This window comes from Oncorhynchus clarkii, chromosome 13, assembly GCF_045791955.1.
Source record: "Oncorhynchus clarkii lewisi isolate Uvic-CL-2024 chromosome 13, UVic_Ocla_1.0, whole genome shotgun sequence".
Classification (NCBI taxonomy): Eukaryota; Metazoa; Chordata; class Actinopteri; order Salmoniformes; family Salmonidae; genus Oncorhynchus; species Oncorhynchus clarkii.
This window is the reverse complement of record NC_092159.1, coordinates 66,093,512-66,117,259: the sequence shown is the minus strand read 5'-3', so window position 1 is coordinate 66,117,259 and position 23,748 is coordinate 66,093,512. Positions and strand designations below refer to the sequence as shown.

Sequence of the window (23,748 nt, the reverse complement as noted above, 5' to 3'; positions counted from 1 at the left end):
TTTCTATACCTATAAGGTGTTTTCCCTGCCCCCCCCCCCCCTCCATGGAAGGTGTTTTCTATACCTGCCCCCCCCATGGAAGGTGTTTTCTATACCTGCTACCCCCCCCGTGGAAGGTGTTTTCTATACCTGCTCCCCCCCCCCCCCCTCCATGGAAGGTGTTTTCTATACCTGCCCCCCCCCCCCCCCCCCATGGAAGGTGTTTTCTATACCTGCCCCCCCCTCCATGGAAGGTGTTTTCTATACCTGCCCCCCCCCATGGAAGGTGTTTTCTATACCTGCCCCCCCCCCCCCCTCCATGGAAGGTGTTTTCTATACCTGCTCCCCCCCCCCCCCCCCCATGGAAGGTGTTTTCTATACCTGCTCCCCCCCCCCCCCCCTATACCTGCTCCCCCCCCCCCCCCCATGGAAGGTGTTTTCTATACCTGGTCTCCCCCCCCCCCCTCCATGGAAGGTGTTTTCTATACCTGCTCCCCCCCCCCCCCATGGAAGGTGTTTTCTATACCTGCTCCCCCCCCCCCCCCCCCCCCATGGAAGGTGTTTTCTATACCTGCTCCCCCCCCCCCCCCCCCATGGAAGGTGTTTTCTATACCTGGTCTCCCCCCCCCCCCCCCCCCCCATGGAAGGTGTTTTCTATACCTGCTCCCCCCCCATGGAAGGTGTTTTCTATACCTGCTCCCCCCCCCCCATGGAAGGTGTTTTCTATACCTGCTCCCCCCCCCCCCCATGGAAGGTGTTTTCTATACCTGCTCCCCCCCCCCCATGGAAGGTGTTTTCTATACCTGCTCCCCCCCCCCCCCCATGGAAGGTGTTTTCTATACCTGCTCTGCTCTCCCCCCCCCCCCTCCATGGAAGGTGTTTTCTATACCTACTCTCCCCCCCCCTCCATGGAAGGTGTTTTCTATACCTACTCTCCCCCCCCCCCCTCCCCCCATGGAAGGTGTTTTCTATACCTGCTCCCCCCCCATGGAAGATGTTTTCTATACCTGCTCCCCCCCCCCCCCCCCCCCCCCCCCCTCCATGGAAGGTGTTTTCTATACCTGCTCCCCCCATGAAAGGTGTTTTCTATACCTGCCCCCCCCCCCCCCATGGAAGGTGTTTTCTATACCTGCTCCCCCCCCCCCCCCCTCCATGGAAGGTGTTTTCTATACCTGCTCTCTCCCCCCCCCCCCCCCTCCATGGAAGGTGTTTTCTATACCTGCTCCCCCCCCATGGAAGGTGTTTTCTATACCTGCTCCCCCCCCCATGGAAGGTGTTTTCTATACCTGCCCCCCCCCCCCATGGAAGGTTTTTTCTATACCTGCCCCCCCCATGGAAGGTGTTTTCTATACCTGCTCCCCCCCATGGAAGGTGTTTTCTATACCTGCCCCCCCCCCCCCCCCCATGGAAGGTGTTTTCCATACCTGCCCCCCCATCCATGGAAGGTGTTTTCTATACCTGCTCCCCCCCCATGGAAGGTGTTTTCTATACCTGCCCCCCCCCCCCCCCTCCATGGAAGGTGTTTTCTATACCTGCCCCCCCCCGCTCCTTCTCTTTTACCTGTCCATCTGCTCTCCCTCACCTGTCCATCTGCTCTCTCTCTCACCTGTCCATCTACTCTCTGTCCATCTGCTCCCTCTCTCTCACCTGTCCATCTGCTCTCTCTCACCTGTCCATCTGCTCTCTCTCTCACCTCTCCATCTGCTCTCTCTCACCTCTCCATCTGCTCTCTCTCTCACCTGTCCATCTGCTCCCTCTCACCTTTCCATCTGCTCCCTCTCACCTTTCCATCTGCTCCCTCTCTCACCTGTCCATCTGCTCCCCATCATCTGCTCCTTCTCTCTCACCTGTCCATCTGCTCCCTCTCTCTCACCTGTTCCATCTGCTCTCTCTCACCTGTCCATCTGCTCTCTCTCTCACCTGTCCATCTACTCTCTCTGTCCATCTGCTCCCTCTCTCTCACCTGTCCATCTGCTCCCTCTCTCTCACCTGTCCATCTGCTCCCTCTCTCTCACCTGTCCATCTGCTCTCTCTCTCTCACCTGTCCATCAGTCCCTCTCTCTCACCTGTCCATCTACTCTCTGTCCATCTGCTCCCTCTCTCTCACCTGTCCATCTGCTCTCTCTCTCTCACCTGTCCATCTGCTCCCTCTCTCTCACCTGTCCATCTGCTCACTCTCCCACCTGTCCTTCTGCTGTCTCTCTCACCTATCCATCTGCTGTCTCTCACCTGTCCATCTGCTCCCTCTCTCACCGTTCCATCTGCTCCCTCTCTCACCTTTCCATCTGCTCCCTCTCTCACCTGTCCATCTGCTCTCTCTCTCACCTGCTGTCACTGTCACTTGTCCACTCAACTGTAACATTATTGTCATTGGAGAGTTCCTCAATGAGCACGACACCTCGGAGAGTTCCTCAATGAGCTAGACACCTCGTAGAGTTCCTCAATGAGCACGACACCTCGGAGAGTTCCTCAATGAGCACGACACCTCGGAGAGTTCCTCAATGAGCACGACACCTCGGAGAGTTCCTCAATGAGCACGACACCTCGGAGAGTTCCTCAATGAGCACGACACCTCGGAGAGTTCCTTAATGAGCTAGACACATTGATTAGCTCATTTCCTGACGATGGCTCGCCACTCATCGTTCTTGGCGACTTCAACCTCCCAATGTCTGCCTTCAATTCATTTCTTTCCAAGTTTCTCTTTCCCCTCCTTGTGATCTTACAGAACAGGGCTGTGGGAGGCTGAGATACTCATTGTGATCTTACAGAACAGGGCTGTGGGAGGCTGAGATACTCATTGTGATCTTACAGAACAGGGCTGTGGGAGGCTGAGATACTCCTTGTGATCTTACAGAACAGGGCTGTGGGAGGCTGAGATACTCATTGTGATCTTACAGAACAGGGCTGTGGGAGGCTGAGATACTCATTGTGATCTTACAGAACAGGGCTGTGGGAGGCTGAGATACTCATTGTGATCTTACAGAACAGGGCTGTGGGAGGCTGAGATACTCATGTATATACTATATCCTGTATCTTAGTCTATGTATTACTCATCTCATATGTATATACTATATTCTGTCCTATTCTACTGTATCTTAGTCTATGCATTACTCATCTCATATGTATATACTATATTCTACTGTATCTTAATCTATGCATTACTCATCTCATATGTATATACTATATTCTATCCTATTCTACTGTATCTTAGTCTATGCATTACTCATCTCATATGTATATACTATATTCTGTCCTATTCTACTGTATCTTAGTCTATGCATTACTCATCTCATATGTATATACTATATTCTACTGTATCTTAATCTATGCATTACTTACATTAGTCCTATTCTACTGTATCAAGCATTAGATATTACTGTTGGAGCTAGAAACACAAGCATTATATATTACTGTACTGTTGGAGCTAGAAACACAAGCATTAGATATTACTGTTGGAGCTAGAAACACAAGCATTAGATATTACTGCACTGTTGGAGCTAGAAACACAAGCATTATATATTACTGCACTGTTGGAGCTAGAAACACAAGCATTTAGTTAGATATTACTATACTGTTGGAGCTAGAAACACAAGCATTATATATTACTGTACTGTTGGAGCTAGAAACACAAGCATTATATATTACTGTACTGATGGAGCTAGAAACACAAGCATTATATATTACTGTTGGAGCTAGAAACACAAGCATTTAGTTAGATATTACTGTACTGTTGGAGCTAGAAACACAAGCATTAGATATTACTGTTGGAGCTAGAAACACAAGCATTAGATATTACTGTTGGAGCTAGAAACACAAGCATTAGATATTACTGCACTGTTGGAGCTAGAAACACAAGCATTAGATATTACTGCACTGTTGGAGCTAGAAACAAGCATTGTTGGAGCTAGAAACAAGCATTATATATTACTGTACTGATGGAGCTAGAAACACAAGCATTAGATATTACTGTACTGATGGAGCTAGAAACACAAGCATTTAGTTAGATATTACTATACTGTTACTCATCTCATATGTATATACTATATTCTACTGTATCTTAATCTATGCATTACTTACATTAGTCCTATTCTACTGTATCAAGCATTAGATATTACTGTTGGAGCTAGAAACACAAGCATTATATATTACTGTACTGTTGGAGCTAGAAACACAAGCATTAGATATTACTGTTGGAGCTAGAAACACAAGCATTAGATATTACTGCACTGTTGGAGCTAGAAACACAAGCATTATATATTACTGCACTGTTGGAGCTAGAAACACAAGCATTAGATATTACTGTACTGATGGAGCTAGAAACACAAGCATTTAGTTAGATATTACTATACTGTTGGAGCTAGAAACACAAGCATTATATATTACTGTACTGTTGGAGCTAGAAACACAAGCATTATATATTACTGTACTGATGGAGCTAGAAACACAAGCATTATATATTACTGTTGGAGCTAGAAACACAAGCATTTAGTTAGATATTACTGTACTGTTGGAGCTAGAAACACAAGCATTAGATATTACTGTTGGAGCTAGAAACACAAGCATTAGATATTACTGATGGAGCTAGAAACACAAGCATTAGATATTACTGTTGGAGCTAGAAACACAAGCATTAGATATTACTGTACTGATGGAGCTAAAAACACAAGCATTTAGTTAGATATTACTGCACTGTTGGAGCTAGAAACACAAGCATTAGATATTACTGACTGTTGGAGCTAGAAACACAAGCATTAGATATTACTGTACTGATGGAGCTAGAAACACAAGCATTAGATATTACTGTTGGAGCTAGAAACACAAGCATTAAATATTACTGTACTGTTGGAGCTAGAAACACAAGCATTATATATTACTGTACTGATGGAGCTAGAAACACAAGCATTAGATATTACTGTTGGAGCTAGAAACACAAGCATTAAATATTACTGTACTGTTGGAGCTAGAAACACAAGCATTATATATTACTGTACTGTTGGAGCTAGAAACACAAGCATTAGATATTACTGTTGGAGCTAGAAACACAAGCATTAGATATTACTGTTGGAGCTAGAAACACAAGCATTAGATATTACTGTACTGTTGGAGCTAGAAACACAAGCATTATATATTACTGTACTGTTGGAGCTAGAAACACAAGCATTATATATTACTGTTGGAGCTAGAAACACAAGCATTAGATATTACTGCACTGTTGGAGCTAGAAACACAAGCATTAGATATTACTGCACTGTTGGAGCTAGAAACACAAGCATTAGATATTACTGTACTGATGGAGCTAGAAACACAAGCATTTGATATTACTGTACTGATGGAGCTAGAAACACAAGCATTAGATATTACTGTTGGAGCTAGAAACACAAGCATTAGATATTACTGTTGGAGCTAGAAACACAAGCATTAGATATTACTGTACTGTTGGAGCTAGAAACACAAGCATTATATATTACTGTACTGTTGGAGCTAGAAACACAAGCATTATATATTACTGTTGGAGCTAGAAACACAAGCATTAGATATTACTGCACTGTTGGAGCTAGAAACACAAGCATTAGATATTACTGCACTGTTGGAGCTAGAAACACAAGCATTAGATATTACTGTACTGATTGAGCTAGAAACACAAGCATTAGATATTACTGCACTGTTGGAGCTAGAAACACAAGCATTATATATTACTGTTGGAGCTAGAAACAAAAGCATTAGATATTACTGCACTGTTGGAGCTAGAAACACAAGCATTATATATTACTGACTGTTGGAGCTAGAAACACAAGCATTAGATATTACTGTACTGATGGAGCTAGAAACACAAGCATTATATATTACTGTACTGTTGGAGCTAGAAACACAAGCATTATATATTACTGTTGGAGCTAGAAACACAAGCATTAGATATTACTGTACTGTTGGAGCTAGAAACACAAGCATTAGATATTACTGTTGGAGCTAGAAACACAAGCATTAGATATTACTGTTGGAGCTAGAAACACAAGCATTAGATATTACTGTACTGATGGAGCTAGAAACACAAGCATTTAGTTAGATATTACTGCACTGTTGGAGCTAGAAACACAAGCATTAGATATTACTGTTGGAGCTAGAAACACAAGCATTAGATATTACTGTACTGTTGGAGCTAGAAACACAAGCATTATATATTACTGTACTGATGGAGCTAGAAACACAAGCATTAGATATTACTGTACTGTTGGAGCTAGAAACACAAGCATTAGATATTACTGTTGGAGCTAGAAACACAAGCATTATATATTACTGTTGGAGCTAGAAACACAAGCATTAGATATTACTGTTGGAGCTAGAAACACAAGCATTAGATATTACTGTTGGAGCTAGAAACACAAGCATTAGATATTACTGTACTGTTGGAGCTAGAAACACAAGCATTAGATATTACTGCACTGTTGGAGCTAGAAACACAAGCATTAGATATTACTGTACTGATGGAGCTAGAAACACAAGCATTAGATATTACCGTACTGATGGAGCTAGAAACACAAGCATTAGATATTACTGTTGGAGCTAGAAACACAAGCATTAGATATTACTGTTGGAGCTAGAAACACAAGCATTAGATATTACTGTACTGATGGAGCTAGAAACACAAGCATTATATATTACTGTACTGTTGGAGCTAGAAACACAAGCATTATATATTACTGTTGGAGCTAGAAACACAAGCATTAGATATTACTGCACTGTTGGAGCTAGAAACACAAGCATTAGATATTACTGCACTGTTGGAGCTAGAAACACAAGCATTAGATATTACTGTACTGATGGAGCTAGAAACACAAACATTAGATATTACTGCACTGTTGGAGCTAGAAACACAAGCATTAGATATTACTGCACTGTTGGAGCTAGAAACACAAGCATTATATATTACTGACTGTTGGAGCTAGAAACACAAGCATTAGATATTACTGTACTGATGGAGCTAGAAACACAAGCATTATATATTACTGTACTGATGGAGCTAGAAACACAAGCATTATATATTACTGTTGGAGCTAGAAACACAAGCATTAGATATTACTGTACTGTTGGAGCTAGAAACACAAGCATTATATATTACTGTACTGATGGAGCTAGAAACACAGGCATTATATATTACTGTACTGTTGGAGCTAGAAACACAAGCATTAGATATTACTGTACTGATGGAGCTAGAAACACAAGCATTTGATATTACCGTACTGATGGAGCTAGAAACACAAGCATTAGATATTACTGTTGGAGCTAGAAACACAAGCATTAGATATTACTGCACTGTTGGAGCTAGAAACACAAGCATTATATATTACTGTACTGATGAAGCTAGAAACACAAGCATTAGATATTACTGTACTGTTGGAGCTAGAAACACAAGCATTATATATTACTGTACTGTTGGAGCTAGAAACACAAGCATTATATATTACTGTACTGTTGGAGCTAGAAACACAAGCATTAGATATTACTGTACTGATGGAGCTAGAAACACAAGCATTAGATATTACTGTTGGAGCTAGAAACACAAGCATTAGATATTACTGTACTGTTGGAGCTAGAAACACAAGCATTATATATTACTGTACTGATGGAGCTAGAAACACAAGCATTAGATATTACTGTACTGTTGGAGCTAGAAACACAAGCATTAGATATTACTGTTGGAGCTAGAACCACAAGCATTATATATTACTGTTGGAGCTAGAAACACAAGCATTAGATATTACTGTTGGAGCTAGAAACACAAGCATTAGATATTACTGTTGGAGCTAGAAACACAAGCATTAGATATTACTGTACTGTTGGAGCTAGAAACACAAGCATTAGATATTACTGCACTGTTGGAGCTAGAAACACAAGCATTAGATATTACTGCACTGTTGGAGCTAGAAACACAGGCATTAGATATTACTGTACTGATGGAGCTAGAAACACAAGCATTAGATATTACCGTACTGATGGAGCTAGAAACACAAGCATTAGATATTACTGTTGGAGCTAGAAACACAAGCATTAGATATTACCTCTTGGAGCTAGAAACACAAGCATTAGATATTACTGTACTGATGGAGCTAGAAACACAAGCATTATATATTACTGTACTGTTGGAGCTAGAAACACAAGCATTATATATTACTGTTGGAGCTAGAAACACAAGCATTAGATATTACTGCACTGTTGGAGCTAGAAACACAAGCATTAGATATTACTGCACTGTTGGAGCTAGAAACACAAGCATTAGATATTACTGTTGGAGCTAGAAACACAAGCATTAGATATTACTGACTGTTGGAGCTAGAAACACAAGCATTATATATTACTGTTGGAGCTAGAAACACAAGCATTAGATATTACTGCACTGTTGGAGCTAGAAACACAAGCATTATATATTACTGTTGGAGCTAGAAACACAAGCATTAGATATTACTGCACTGTTGGAGCTAGAAACACAAGCATTATATATTACTGACTGTTGGAGCTAGAAACACAAGCATTAGATATTACTGCTCTGTTGGAGCTAGAAACACAAGCATTGTATATTACTGTACTGTTGGAGCTAGAAACACAAGCATTAGATATTACTGCACTGTTGGAGCTAGAAACACAAGCATTATATATTACTGTACTGTTGGAGCTAGAAACACAAGCATAAGATATTACTGTACTGTTGGAGCTAGAAACACAAGCATTAGATATTACTGTACTGATGGAGCTAGAAACACAAGCATTATATATTACTGTACTGTTGGAGCTAGAAACACAAGCATTATATATTACTGTACTGATGGAGCTAGAAACACAGGCATTATATATTACTGTACTGTTGGAGCTAGAAACACAAGCATTAGATATTACTGTACTGTTGGAGCTAGAAACACAAGCATTAGATATTACTGTACTGTTGGAGCTAGAAACACAAGCATTAGATATTACTGACTGTTGGAGCTAGAAACACAAGCATTAGATATTACTGTACTGTTGGAGCTAGAAACACAAGCATTATATATTACTGTTGGAGCTAGAAAAACAAGCATTAGATATTACTATACTGTTGGAGCTAGAAACACAAGCATTAGATATTACTGTTGGAGCTAGAAACACAAGCATTATATATTACTGTTGGATCTAGAAATACAAGCATTATATATTACTGTTGGAGCTAGAAACACAAGCATTAGATATTACTGTTGGAGCTAGAAACACAAGCATTTAGTTAGATGTTACTGTTGGAGCTAGAAACACAAGCATTTAGTTAGATATTACTGTTGGAGCTAGAAACACAAGCATTATATATTACTGTACTGATGGAGCTAGGAACACAAGCATTAGATATTACTGTTGGAGCTAGAAACACAAGCATTAGATATTACTATACTGATGGAGCTAGAAACACAAGCATTTTATATATTACTGTACTGATGGAGCTAGAAACACAAGCATTATATATTACTGTTGGAGCTAGAAACACAAGCATTAGATATTACTGCACTGTTGGAGCTAGAAACACAAGCATTAGATATTACTGTACTGTTGGAGCTAGAAACACAAGCATTAGATATTACTGCACTGTTGGAGCTTGAAACACAAGCATTATATATTACTGTACTGATGGAGCTAGAAACACAAGCATTAGATATTACTGTACTGTTGGAGCTAGAAACACAAGCATTAGATTGTACTGTTGGAGCTAGAAACACAAGCATTAGATATTACTGTACTGATGGAGCTAGAAACACAAGCATTAGATATTACTGTACTGTTGGAGCTAGAAACACAAGCATTATATATTACTGTACTGATGGAGCTAGAAACACAAGCATTAGATATTACTGTACTGATGGAGCTAGAAACACAAGCATTAGATATTACTGTACTGATGGAGCTAGAAACACAAGCATTAGATATTACTGCACTGTTGGAGCTAGAAACACAAGCATTAGATATTACTGTACTGTTGGAGCTAGAAACACAAGCATTAGATATTACTTTTGGAGCTAGAAACACAAGCATTAGATATTACTGTACTGATGGAGCTAGAAACACAAGCATTAGATATTACTGTTGGAGCTAGAAACACAAGCATTAGATATTACTGTTGGAGCTAGAAACACAAGCATTATATATTACTGTTGGAGCTAGAAACACAAGCATTAGATATTACTGCACTGTTGGAGCTAGAAACACAAGCATTATATATTACTGTACTGTTGGAGCTAGAAACACAAGCATTGTATATTACTGCACTGTTGGAGCTAGAAACACAAGCATTATATATTACTGTTGGAGCTAGAAACACAAGCATTGTATATTACTGCACTGTTGGAGCTAGAAACACAAGCATTTAGTTAGATATTACTGCACTGTTGGAGCTAGAAACACAAGCATTATATATTACTGTACTGATGGAGCTAGAAACACAAGCATTAGATATTACTGTACTGTTGGAGCTAGAAACACAAGCATTAGATATTACTGTACTGTTGGAGCTAGAAACACAAGCATTATATATTACTGTACTGTTGGAGCTAGAAACACAAGCATTAGATATTACTGTACTGATGGAGCTAGAAACACAAGCATTAGATATTACTGTACTGATGGAGCTAGAAACACAAGCATTAGATATTACTGTACTGATGGAGCTAGAAACACAAGCATTAGATATTACTGTACTGTTGGAGCTAGAAACACAAGCATTATATATTACTGTACTGATGGAGCTAGAAACACAAGCATTAGATATTACTGTACTGTTGGAGCTAGAAACACAAGCATTAGATATTACTGTACTGATGGAGCTAGAAACACAAGCATTAGATATTACTGTACTGTTGGAGCTAGAAACACAAGCATTAGATATTACTGTACTGATGGAGCTAGAAACACAAGCATTAGATATTACTGCACTGTTGGAGCTAGAAACACAAGCATTAGATATTACTGTACTGATGGAGCTAGAAACACAAGCATTAGATATTACTGTACTGATGGAGCTAGAAACACAAGCATTAGATATTACTTTTGGAGCTAGAAACACAAGCATTAGATATTACTGTACTGATGGAGCTAGAAACACAAGCATTAGATATTACTGTTGGAGCTAGAAACACAAGCATTAGATATTACTGTTGGAGCTAGAAACACAAGCATTATATATTACTGTTGGAGCTAGAAACACAAGCATTAGATATTACTGCACTGTTGGAGCTAGAAGCACAAGCATTATATATTACTGTACTGTTGGAGCTAGAAACACAAGCATTAGATATTACTGCACTGTTGGAGCTAGAAACACAAGCATTGTATATTACTGCACTGTTGGAGCTAGAAACACAAGCATTTAGTTAGATATTACTGTACTGTTGGAGCTAGAAACACAAGCATTATATATTACTGCACTGTTGGAGCTAGAAACACAAGCATTAGATATTACTGCACTGTTGGAGCTAGAAACACAAGCATTAGATATTACTGTACTGATGGAGCTAGAAACACAAACATTAGATATTACTGCACTGTTGGAGCTAGAAACACAAGCATTAGATATTACTGCACTGTTGGAGCTAGAAACACAAGCATTATATATTACTGACTGTTGGAGCTAGAAACACAAGCATTAGATATTACTGTACTGATGGAGCTAGAAACACAAGCATTATATATTACTGTACTGATGGAGCTAGAAACACAAGCATTATATATTACTGTTGGAGCTAGAAACACAAGCATTAGATATTACTGTACTGTTGGAGCTAGAAACACAAGCATTATATATTACTGTACTGATGGAGCTAGAAACACAGGCATTATATATTACTGTACTGTTGGAGCTAGAAACACAAGCATTAGATATTACTGTACTGATGGAGCTAGAAACACAAGCATTTGATATTACCGTACTGATGGAGCTAGAAACACAAGCATTAGATATTACTGTTGGAGCTAGAAACACAAGCATTAGATATTACTGCACTGTTGGAGCTAGAAACACAAGCATTATATATTACTGTACTGATGAAGCTAGAAACACAAGCATTATATATTACTGTACTGTTGGAGCTAGAAACACAAGCATTAGATATTACTGTACTGTTGGAGCTAGAAACACAAGCATTATATATTACTGTACTGTTGGAGCTAGAAACACAAGCATTATATATTACTGTACTGTTGGAGCTAGAAACACAAGCATTAGATATTACTGTACTGATGGAGCTAGAAACACAAGCATTAGATATTACTGTTGGAGCTAGAAACACAAGCATTAGATATTACTGTACTGTTGGAGCTAGAAACACAAGCATTATATATTACTGTACTGATGGAGCTAGAAACACAAGCATTAGATATTACTGTACTGTTGGAGCTAGAAACACAAGCATTAGATATTACTGTTGGAGCTAGAAACACAAGCATTATATATTACTGTTGGAGCTAGAAACACAAGCATTAGATATTACTGTTGGAGCTAGAAACACAAGCATTAGATATTACTGTTGGAGCTAGAAACACAAGCATTAGATATTACTGTACTGTTGGAGCTAGAAACACAAGCATTAGATATTACTGCACTGTTGGAGCTAGAAACACAAGCATTAGATATTACTGCACTGTTGGAGCTAGAAACACAGGCATTAGATATTACTGTACTGATGGAGCTAGAAACACAAGCATTAGATATTACCGTACTGATGGAGCTAGAAACACAAGCATTAGATATTACTGTTGGAGCTAGAAACACAAGCATTAGATATTACTGTTGGAGCTAGAAACACAAGCATTAGATATTACTGTACTGATGGAGCTAGAAACACAAGCATTATATATTACTGTACTGTTGGAGCTAGAAACACAAGCATTATATATTACTGTTGGAGCTAGAAACACAAGCATTAGATATTACTGCACTGTTGGAGCTAGAAACACAAGCATTAGATATTACTGCACTGTTGGAGCTAGAAACACAAGCATTAGATATTACTGTACTGATGGAGCTAGAAACACAAACATTAGATATTACTGCACTGTTGGAGCTAGAAACACAAGCATTAGATATTACTGCACTGTTGGAGCTAGAAACACAAGCATTATATATTACTGACTGTTGGAGCTAGAAACACAAGCATTAGATATTACTGTACTGATGGAGCTAGAAACACAAGCATTATATATTACTGTACTGATGGAGCTAGAAACACAAGCATTATATATTACTGTTGGAGCTAGAAACACAAGCATTAGATATTACTGTACTGTTGGAGCTAGAAACACAAGCATTATATATTACTGTACTGATGGAGCTAGAAACACAGGCATTATATATTACTGTACTGTTGGAGCTAGAAACACAAGCATTAGATATTACTGTACTGATGGAGCTAGAAACACAAGCATTTGATATTACCGTACTGATGGAGCTAGAAACACAAGCATTAGATATTACTGTTGGAGCTAGAAACACAAGCATTAGATATTACTGCACTGTTGGAGCTAGAAACACAAGCATTATATATTACTGTACTGATGAAGCTAGAAACACAAGCATTATATATTACTGTACTGTTGGAGCTAGAAACACAAGCATTAGATATTACTGTACTGTTGGAGCTAGAAACACAAGCATTATATATTACTGTACTGTTGGAGCTAGAAACACAAGCATTATATATTACTGTACTGTTGGAGCTAGAAACACAAGCATTAGATATTACTGTACTGATGGAGCTAGAAACACAAGCATTAGATATTACTGTTGGAGCTAGAAACACAAGCATTAGATATTACTGTACTGTTGGAGCTAGAAACACAAGCATTATATATTACTGTACTGATGGAGCTAGAAACACAAGCATTAGATATTACTGTACTGTTGGAGCTAGAAACACAAGCATTAGATATTACTGTTGGAGCTAGAAACACAAGCATTATATATTACTGTTGGAGCTAGAAACACAAGCATTAGATATTACTGTTGGAGCTAGAAACACAAGCATTAGATATTACTGTTGGAGCTAGAAACACAAGCATTAGATATTACTGTACTGTTGGAGCTAGAAACACAAGCATTAGATATTACTGCACTGTTGGAGCTAGAAACACAAGCATTAGATATTACTGCACTGTTGGAGCTAGAAACACAGGCATTAGATATTACTGTACTGATGGAGCTAGAAACACAAGCATTAGATATTACCGTACTGATGGAGCTAGAAACACAAGCATTAGATATTACTGTTGGAGCTAGAAACACAAGCATTAGATATTACCTCTTGGAGCTAGAAACACAAGCATTAGATATTACTGTACTGATGGAGCTAGAAACACAAGCATTATATATTACTGTACTGTTGGAGCTAGAAACACAAGCATTATATATTACTGTTGGAGCTAGAAACACAAGCATTAGATATTACTGCACTGTTGGAGCTAGAAACACAAGCATTAGATATTACTGTACTGATGGAGCTAGAAACACAAGCATTAGATATTACTGTTGGAGCTAGAAACACAAGCATTAGATATTACTGTACTGTTGGAGCTAGAAACACAAGCATTATATATTACTGTACTGATGGAGCTAGAAACACAAGCATTAGATATTACTGTACTGTTGGAGCTAGAAACACAAGCATTAGATATTACTGTTGGAGCTAGAAACACAAGCATTATATATTACTGTTGGAGCTAGAAACACAAGCATTAGATATTACTGTTGGAGCTAGAAACACAAGCATTAGATATTACTGTTGGAGCTAGAAACACAAGCATTAGATATTACTGTACTGTTGGAGCTAGAAACACAAGCATTAGATATTACTGCACTGTTGGAGCTAGAAACACAAGCATTAGATATTACTGCACTGTTGGAGCTAGAAACACAGGCATTAGATATTACTGTACTGATGGAGCTAGAAACACAAGCATTAGATATTACCGTACTGATGGAGCTAGAAACACAAGCATTAGATATTACTGTTGGAGCTAGAAACACAAGCATTAGATATTACCTCTTGGAGCTAGAAACACAAGCATTAGATATTACTGTACTGATGGAGCTAGAAACACAAGCATTATATATTACTGTACTGTTGGAGCTAGAAACACAAGCATTATATATTACTGTTGGAGCTAGAAACACAAGCATTAGATATTACTGCACTGTTGGAGCTAGAAACACAAGCATTAGATATTACTGCACTGTTGGAGCTAGAAACACAAGCATTAGATATTACTGTTGGAGCTAGAAACACAAGCATTAGATATTACTGACTGTTGGAGCTAGAAACACAAGCATTATATATTACTGTTGGAGCTAGAAACACAAGCATTAGATATTACTGCACTGTTGGAGCTAGAAACACAAGCATTATATATTACTGTTGGAGCTAGAAACACAAGCATTAGATATTACTGCACTGTTGGAGCTAGAAACACAAGCATTATATATTACTGACTGTTGGAGCTAGAAACACAAGCATTAGATATTACTGCTCTGTTGGAGCTAGAAACACAAGCATTGTATATTACTGTACTGTTGGAGCTAGAAACACAAGCATTAGATATTACTGCACTGTTGGAGCTAGAAACACAAGCATTATATATTACTGTACTGTTGGAGCTAGAAACACAAGCATAAGATATTACTGTACTGTTGGAGCTAGAAACACAAGCATTAGATATTACTGTACTGATGGAGCTAGAAACACAAGCATTATATATTACTGTACTGTTGGAGCTAGAAACACAAGCATTATATATTACTGTACTGATGGAGCTAGAAACACAGGCATTATATATTACTGTACTGTTGGAGCTAGAAACACAAGCATTAGATATTACTGTACTGTTGGAGCTAGAAACACAAGCATTAGATATTACTGTACTGTTGGAGCTAGAAACACAAGCATTAGATATTACTGACTGTTGGAGCTAGAAACACAAGCATTAGATATTACTGTACTGTTGGAGCTAGAAACACAAGCATTATATATTACTGTTGGAGCTAGAAAAACAAGCATTAGATATTACTATACTGTTGGAGCTAGAAACACAAGCATTAGATATTACTGTTGGAGCTAGAAACACAAGCATTATATATTACTGTTGGATCTAGAAATACAAGCATTATATATTACTGTTGGAGCTAGAAACACAAGCATTAGATATTACTGTTGGAGCTAGAAACACAAGCATTTAGTTAGATGTTACTGTTGGAGCTAGAAACACAAGCATTTAGTTAGATATTACTGTTGGAGCTAGAAACACAAGCATTATATATTACTGTACTGATGGAGCTAGGAACACAAGCATTAGATATTACTGTTGGAGCTAGAAACACAAGCATTAGATATTACTATACTGATGGAGCTAGAAACACAAGCATTTTATATATTACTGTACTGATGGAGCTAGAAACACAAGCATTATATATTACTGTTGGAGCTAGAAACACAAGCATTAGATATTACTGCACTGTTGGAGCTAGAAACACAAGCATTAGATATTACTGTACTGTTGGAGCTAGAAACACAAGCATTAGATATTACTGCACTGTTGGAGCTTGAAACACAAGCATTATATATTACTGTACTGATGGAGCTAGAAACACAAGCATTAGATATTACTGTACTGTTGGAGCTAGAAACACAAGCATTAGATTGTACTGTTGGAGCTAGAAACACAAGCATTAGATATTACTGTACTGATGGAGCTAGAAACACAAGCATTAGATATTACTGTACTGTTGGAGCTAGAAACACAAGCATTATATATTACTGTACTGATGGAGCTAGAAACACAAGCATTAGATATTACTGTACTGTTGGAGCTAGAAACACAAGCATTAGATATTACTGTACTGATGGAGCTAGAAACACAAGCATTAGATATTACTGTACTGATGGAGCTAGAAACACAAGCATTAGATATTACTGCACTGTTGGAGCTAGAAACACAAGCATTAGATATTACTGTACTGTTGGAGCTAGAAACACAAGCATTAGATATTACTTTTGGAGCTAGAAACACAAGCATTAGATATTACTGTACTGATGGAGCTAGAAACACAAGCATTAGATATTACTGTTGGAGCTAGAAACACAAGCATTAGATATTACTGTTGGAGCTAGAAACACAAGCATTATATATTACTGTTGGAGCTAGAAACACAAGCATTAGATATTACTGCACTGTTGGAGCTAGAAACACAAGCATTATATATTACTGTACTGTTGGAGCTAGAAACACAAGCATTGTATATTACTGCACTGTTGGAGCTAGAAACACAAGCATTATATATTACTGTTGGAGCTAGAAACACAAGCATTGTATATTACTGCACTGTTGGAGCTAGAAACACAAGCATTTAGTTAGATATTACTGCACTGTTGGAGCTAGAAACACAAGCATTATATATTACTGTACTGATGGAGCTAGAAACACAAGCATTAGATATTACTGTACTGTTGGAGCTAGAAACACAAGCATTAGATATTACTGTACTGTTGGAGCTAGAAACACAAGCATTATATATTACTGTACTGTTGGAGCTAGAAACACAAGCATTAGATATTACTGTACTGATGGAGCTAGAAACACAAGCATTAGATATTACTGTACTGATGGAGCTAGAAACACAAGCATTAGATATTACTGTACTGATGGAGCTAGAAACACAAGCATTAGATATTACTGTACTGTTGGAGCTAGAAACACAAGCATTATATATTACTGTACTGATGGAGCTAGAAACACAAGCATTAGATATTACTGTACTGTTGGAGCTAGAAACACAAGCATTAGATATTACTGTACTGATGGAGCTAGAAACACAAGCATTAGATATTACTGTACTGTTGGAGCTAGAAACACAAGCATTAGATATTACTGTACTGATGGAGCTAGAAACACAAGCATTAGATATTACTGCACTGTTGGAGCTAGAAACACAAGCATTAGATATTACTGTACTGATGGAGCTAGAAACACAAGCATTAGATATTACTGTACTGATGGAGCTAGAAACACAAGCATTAGATATTACTTTTGGAGCTAGAAACACAAGCATTAGATATTACTGTACTGATGGAGCTAGAAACACAAGCATTAGATATTACTGTTGGAGCTAGAAACACAAGCATTATATATTACTGTTGGAGCTAGAAACACAAGCATTAGATATTACTGCACTGTTGGAGCTAGAAGCACAAGCATTATATATTACTGTACTGTTGGAGCTAGAAACACAAGCATTAGATATTACTGCACTGTTGGAGCTAGAAACACAAGCATTGTATATTACTGCACTGTTGGAGCTAGAAACACAAGCATTTAGTTAGATATTACTGTACTGTTGGAGCTAGAAACACAAGCATTATATATTACTGCACTGTTGGAGCTAGAAACACAAGCATTTAGTTAGATATTACTGCACTGTTGGAGCTAGAAACACAAGCATTGTATATTACTGCACTGTTGGAGCTAGAAACACAAGCATTATATATTACTGCACTGTTGGAGCTAGAAACACAAGCATTAGATATTACCGTACTGATGGAGCTAGAAACACAAGCATTAGATATTACTGTTGGAGCTAGAAACACAAGCATTAGATATTACTGCACTGTTGGAGCTAGAAACACAAGCATTAGATATTCCTGTTGGAGCTAGAAACACAAGCATTATATATTACTGTTGGAGCTAGAAACACAAGCATTAGATATTACTGTACTGTTGGAGCTAGAAACACAAGCATTAGATATTACTGTACTGTTGGAGCTAGAAACACAAGCATTAGATATTACTGTACTGTTGGAACTAGAAACACAAGCATTATATATTACTGTACTGATGGAGCTAGAAACACAAGCATTAGATATTACTGTACTGATGGAGCTAGAAACACAAGCATTATATATTACTGTACTGTTGGAGCTAGAAACACAAGCATTAGATATTACTGTACTGTTGGAGCTAGAAACACAAGCATTAGATATTACTGTACTGTTGGAGCTAGAAACACAAGCATTATATATTACTGTACTGATGGAGCTAGAAACACAAGCATTATATATTACTGTACTGATGGAGCTAGAAACACAAGCATTAGATATTACTGTACTGTTGGAGCTAGAAACACATGCATTTAGTTAGATATTACTGTACTGTTGGAGCTAGAAACACAAGCATTATATATTACTGTTGGAGCTAGAAACACAAGCATTAGATATTACTGTACTGATGGAGCTAGAAACACATGCATTTAGTTAGATATTACTGTACTGTTGGAGCTAGAAACACAAGCATTAGATATTACTGTACTGTTGGAACTAGAAACACAAGCATTATATATTACTGTACTGATGGAGCTAGAAACACAAGCATTAGATATTACTGTACTGATGGAGCTAGAAACACAAGCATTATATATTACTGTACTGTTGGAGCTAGAAACACAAGCATTAGATATTACTGTACTGTTGGAGCTAGAAACACAAGCATTAGATATTACTGTACTGTTGGAGCTAGAAACACAAGCATTATATATTACTGTACTGATGGAGCTAGAAACACAAGCATTATATATTACTGTACTGATGGAGCTAGAAACACAAGCATTAGATATTACTGTACTGTTGGAGCTAGAAACACATGCATTTAGTTAGATATTACTGTACTGTTGGAGCTAGAAACACAAGCATTATATATTACTGTTGGAGCTAGAAACACAAGCATTAGATATTACTGTACTGTTGGAGCTAGGAACACAAGCATTTAGTTAGATATTACTGACTGTTGGAGCTAGAAACACAAGCATTTAGTTAGATATTACTGTTGGAGCTGGGAACACCAGCATTTAGTTAGATATTACTGACTGTTGGAGCTAGAAACACAAGCATATAGTTAGATATTGCTGTTGGAGCTAGAAACACAAGCATTTAGTTAGATATTGCTGTTGGAGCTAGAAACACAAGCATTTAGTTAGATATTGCTGTTGGAGCTAGAAACACAAGCATTTAGTTAGATATTGCTGTTGGAGCTAGAAACACAAGCATTTAGTTAGATATTGCTGTTGGAGCTAGAAACACAAGCATTTAGTTAGATATTGCTGTTGGAGCTAGAAACACAAGCATTTAGTTAGATATTGCTGTTGGAGCTAGAAACACAAGCATTTAGTTAGATATTACTGTTGGAGCTAGAAACACAAGCATTTAGTTAGATATTGCTGTTGGAGCTAGAAACACAATCATTTAGTTAGATATTGATGTTGGAGCTAGAAACACAAGCATTTAGTTAGATATTACTGTTGGAGCTAGAAACACAAGCATTTAGTTAGATGTTACTGTTGGAGCTAGAAACACAAGCATTTAGTTAGATGTTACTGTTGGAGCTAGAAACACAAGCATTAGATATGACTGCACTGTTGGAGCTAGGAACACCCTCAATAACATTGCTAAAAACGTGTATGTGACCAATAACGTGATCATCTCTCTCTCGGTCTCTACCTCCAGGTTTGTGCGTCAGTATCCGTTTGCCCTGCATGCCCTGTGGTCCCTACTGAGTGGTCGAACCCTGGTGGTCCTGGGATCTGAGGAGGGGAGGGTCAGGAGGCTGGTGTCCGCTCTAGCCCTCTACGTGCCTGGACCCGGGCGCTGTGGGGAGAGGGTCCAGCCCTGGTTGTCCTGCCCCTTCAGCCTCACTGACCTACAGCGATGGAAACTCATAGGACTGCAGAGGTGAGGAGGAAGGGGCGGTGCCTGTGTTCTACAGCAGCAGGCTGTCACATGACATGATGCTGTCATCTGTCCTGGTTTCAGTCTGTGCATCTTTTGACCGAAACACTTCCTGTTATAACTAGCCCATATACAGTCAACTTCCTGTTATAACTAGCCCATATACAGTCAACTTCCTGTTATAACTAGCCTATCTACGGTCTACTTCCTGTTATAACTAGCCTATATACGGTGAACTTCCTGTTATAACGAGCCTATATACAGTGAACTTCCTGTTATAACTAGCCTATATACGGTCAACGTTCTGTTATAACTAGCCTATATACAGTCAACTGCCCTATATACAGTAGACATGTCTCCTAGCTCCTACCCTATATACAGTAGACATGCCTCCTCCTCCTGCCCTATATACAGTAGACATGCCTCCTAGCTCCTACCCTATATACAGTAGACATGCCTCCTAGCTCCTACCCTATATACAGTAGACATGCCTCCTAGCTCCTACTCATACAGACAGCCTAATTAAAGTCTACACACCCCTTGCATAGTTCTCATTTTGCGGCCTTAAATTAAAGTATAAAAAGTGCATTTATATACAGTAGACGTGTCTCCTAGCTCCTACCCTATATACAGTAGACATGCCTCCTAGCTCCTACCCTATATACAGTAGACATGCCTCCTAGCTCCTACTCATACAGACAGCCTAATTAAAGTCTACACACCCCTTGCATAGTTCTCATTTTGCGGCCTTAAATTAAAGTATAAAAAGTGCATTTATTTGGGATCGTTTTCCCCCATTAATCAATATAAAATATGTCTAGACTTTCACGAGGCGCTGTGCATCTCACTCAGACTGAGGTTCTCCTCCCTCTTTACCTCCCAGGATGGCGTCTCCCGTGGGGACCAGCATGCTCTGCTCTCTGTCTCGCTACAGCCGTTACATCTCCGTCCTGGACGCCGACCGGAAGACCCTCCGTTGCCCCGGCTACCGCGGAACCCTCCTGGCCAACGTGGCGGACCACCGTACCCATCTGCGCCGAGGTTCCACCTACTTCCTTCATCTCCAGAACGTGCTCAGTAGACTGGCTTCCCGGGCCTTCCTCCTTAGCTTTACGCATCACCTCCACCTTCCCATCAGCCACCTGGAGCAGAGACAGGAAGTGGAGGAGAGGACGAGAGGCTTCCTGAGGGATCAGCTCAGGCTTGGGGAAGACGACTGTTCCATCCTGATGTACCTGAGTCAGCTGATCACACAGCACTACCTGGACAGTACCTCAGGAGGAGCTGTTACGACACAACCCCACCTGGAGAAGGACAACACGCCTGGAACCAACCAGCAGGACCTGGAAGCTAACAACATACTAGACCCTACCACTGGGGGCACTATAAACCCAGAGCAGTACCTACACCCTACCACAGGGGGTGCTGTAGACCAACAAGACCCTGAGTCTAATACTGGAGGCAGAGTGAATACAGGGCAGTACCTAGACCCTACCACTGGGGGCGCTATAACCCCAGAGACGGGCATAGACTCTACCACTGGGGGCGGTATAACCCCAGAGATGGGCCTAGACCCTACCACTGGGGGCGCTATAACCCCAGAGACGGGCGTAGAGCCTACCACTGGGGGCGCTATAACCCCAGAGACGGGCGTAGACTCTACCACTGGGGGTGCTATAACCCCAGCGCAGTACCTAGACCCTTCCACTGGGGGCGCTATAACCCCAGAGCAGTACCTAGACCCTACGATCCATCAGTCTGCTACTAGGAGCAGAGCTCCACCCAGCTTCACCTTTAACTACACCACCAGTCTCTTATACAAGATCTGATCTGACGGGGGTTGAATCTCCTGAGAGCCTTCAAGTCCTCAAAACAACACCGGAGGAGACAGATCTGCGGTAGATTCACTCTGGGTTGGAGACGGGAGGGCCTGTCTCTGTCTCCTAGGTAACCAGGAGAGACTGAGGGCCTGTCTCTGTCTCCTAGGTAATCAGGAGAGACGGGAGGGCCTGTCTCTGTCTCCTAGGTAATCAGGAGAGACTGAGGGCCTGTCTCTGTCTCCTAGGTAATCAGGAGAGACTGAGGGCCTGTCTCTGTCTCCTAGGTAATCAGGAGAGACTGAGGGCCTGTCTCTGTCTCCTAGGTAATCAGGAGGGACTGAGGGCCTGTCTCTGTCTCCTAGGTAATCAGGAGGGACTGAGGGCCTGTCTCTGTCTCCGAGGTAATCAGGAGAGACTGAGGGCCTGTCTCTGTCTCCTAGGTAACCAGGAGAGACTGAGGGGGTTTAGTGAATGTAATGTAGCAGTGTTCATGCTGTCCATCAAGTCCTCCTTCCGATGAATGCCCTAACCTCGGGGGGGGGGGGGGGGGGCCTGGACGCTGATCAGCCTGGACGCTGATTTAGATTGATTGACAAGTCACTATGAACCGTCCTTCTGATCTGAGCGAGAAGTGTGTGTGTGTGTGTGTGTGTAACGTTAATATGAGGCATGTTCTGTGTGTGTTCGTGCCGGTCTGTCTCCCGTGACGTTGCATGTTGTCCACGGAACCACAGTACTACTACAGTTGCTTAGGAACGTTGACGTTGTAAAAAGATCAGATTGGTGCCCATTCAACACATCTAATCTAACAAAAGAGGATAATTTGTCAAATCTGTCACGATTTATGTTTTGTAACAAACCCACAATGTATTTACTTAAGTCCCGATTATATTGGACTGTTTTCCCTGCGTAACATGTAGAAGTTGTCCCTTTCCCAGGTTTAGAAGAAGAGGTGACTGCTAAATGCTAACTCCCATTCGTATAAGCTGGTAGCATAGCTAGCATACAGAAATTGTTGATGGTAGTCATGTCGTTTAAAAAAAAAACGAATGCACTTGATTGGTGACGATGACATGAGTTGATGTTAACCAAGCAATACCTCAACATCGTGTGAAATAGACAATAGCTTAACTGTAGGCTAATTTAGCTTTGTCGCCCCCCCCCCCCCCCCCCCCCCAATGAGG

The 23,748-nt window shown here is 40.0% G+C and overlaps 1 protein-coding gene across 1 annotated transcript in view; it reads left to right on the top strand.

Moving 5' to 3' along the window:
- Window positions 1-23,094, top strand: part of LOC139365274 (guanine nucleotide exchange protein smcr8a-like) — a 28,213-nt gene extending 5,119 nt beyond the window's left edge. The window contains exons 6-7 of the mRNA XM_071102783.1: window positions 20,523-20,747; window positions 21,628-23,094. Of these exons, the coding sequence (XP_070958884.1) occupies window positions 20,523-20,747; window positions 21,628-22,573 (1,171 nt within the window). The 3' untranslated portion in view covers window positions 22,574-23,094. The remainder of the gene's footprint in view (window positions 1-20,522; window positions 20,748-21,627) is intronic.
- The last annotated feature ends 654 nt before the right edge of the window (window positions 23,095-23,748 follow it).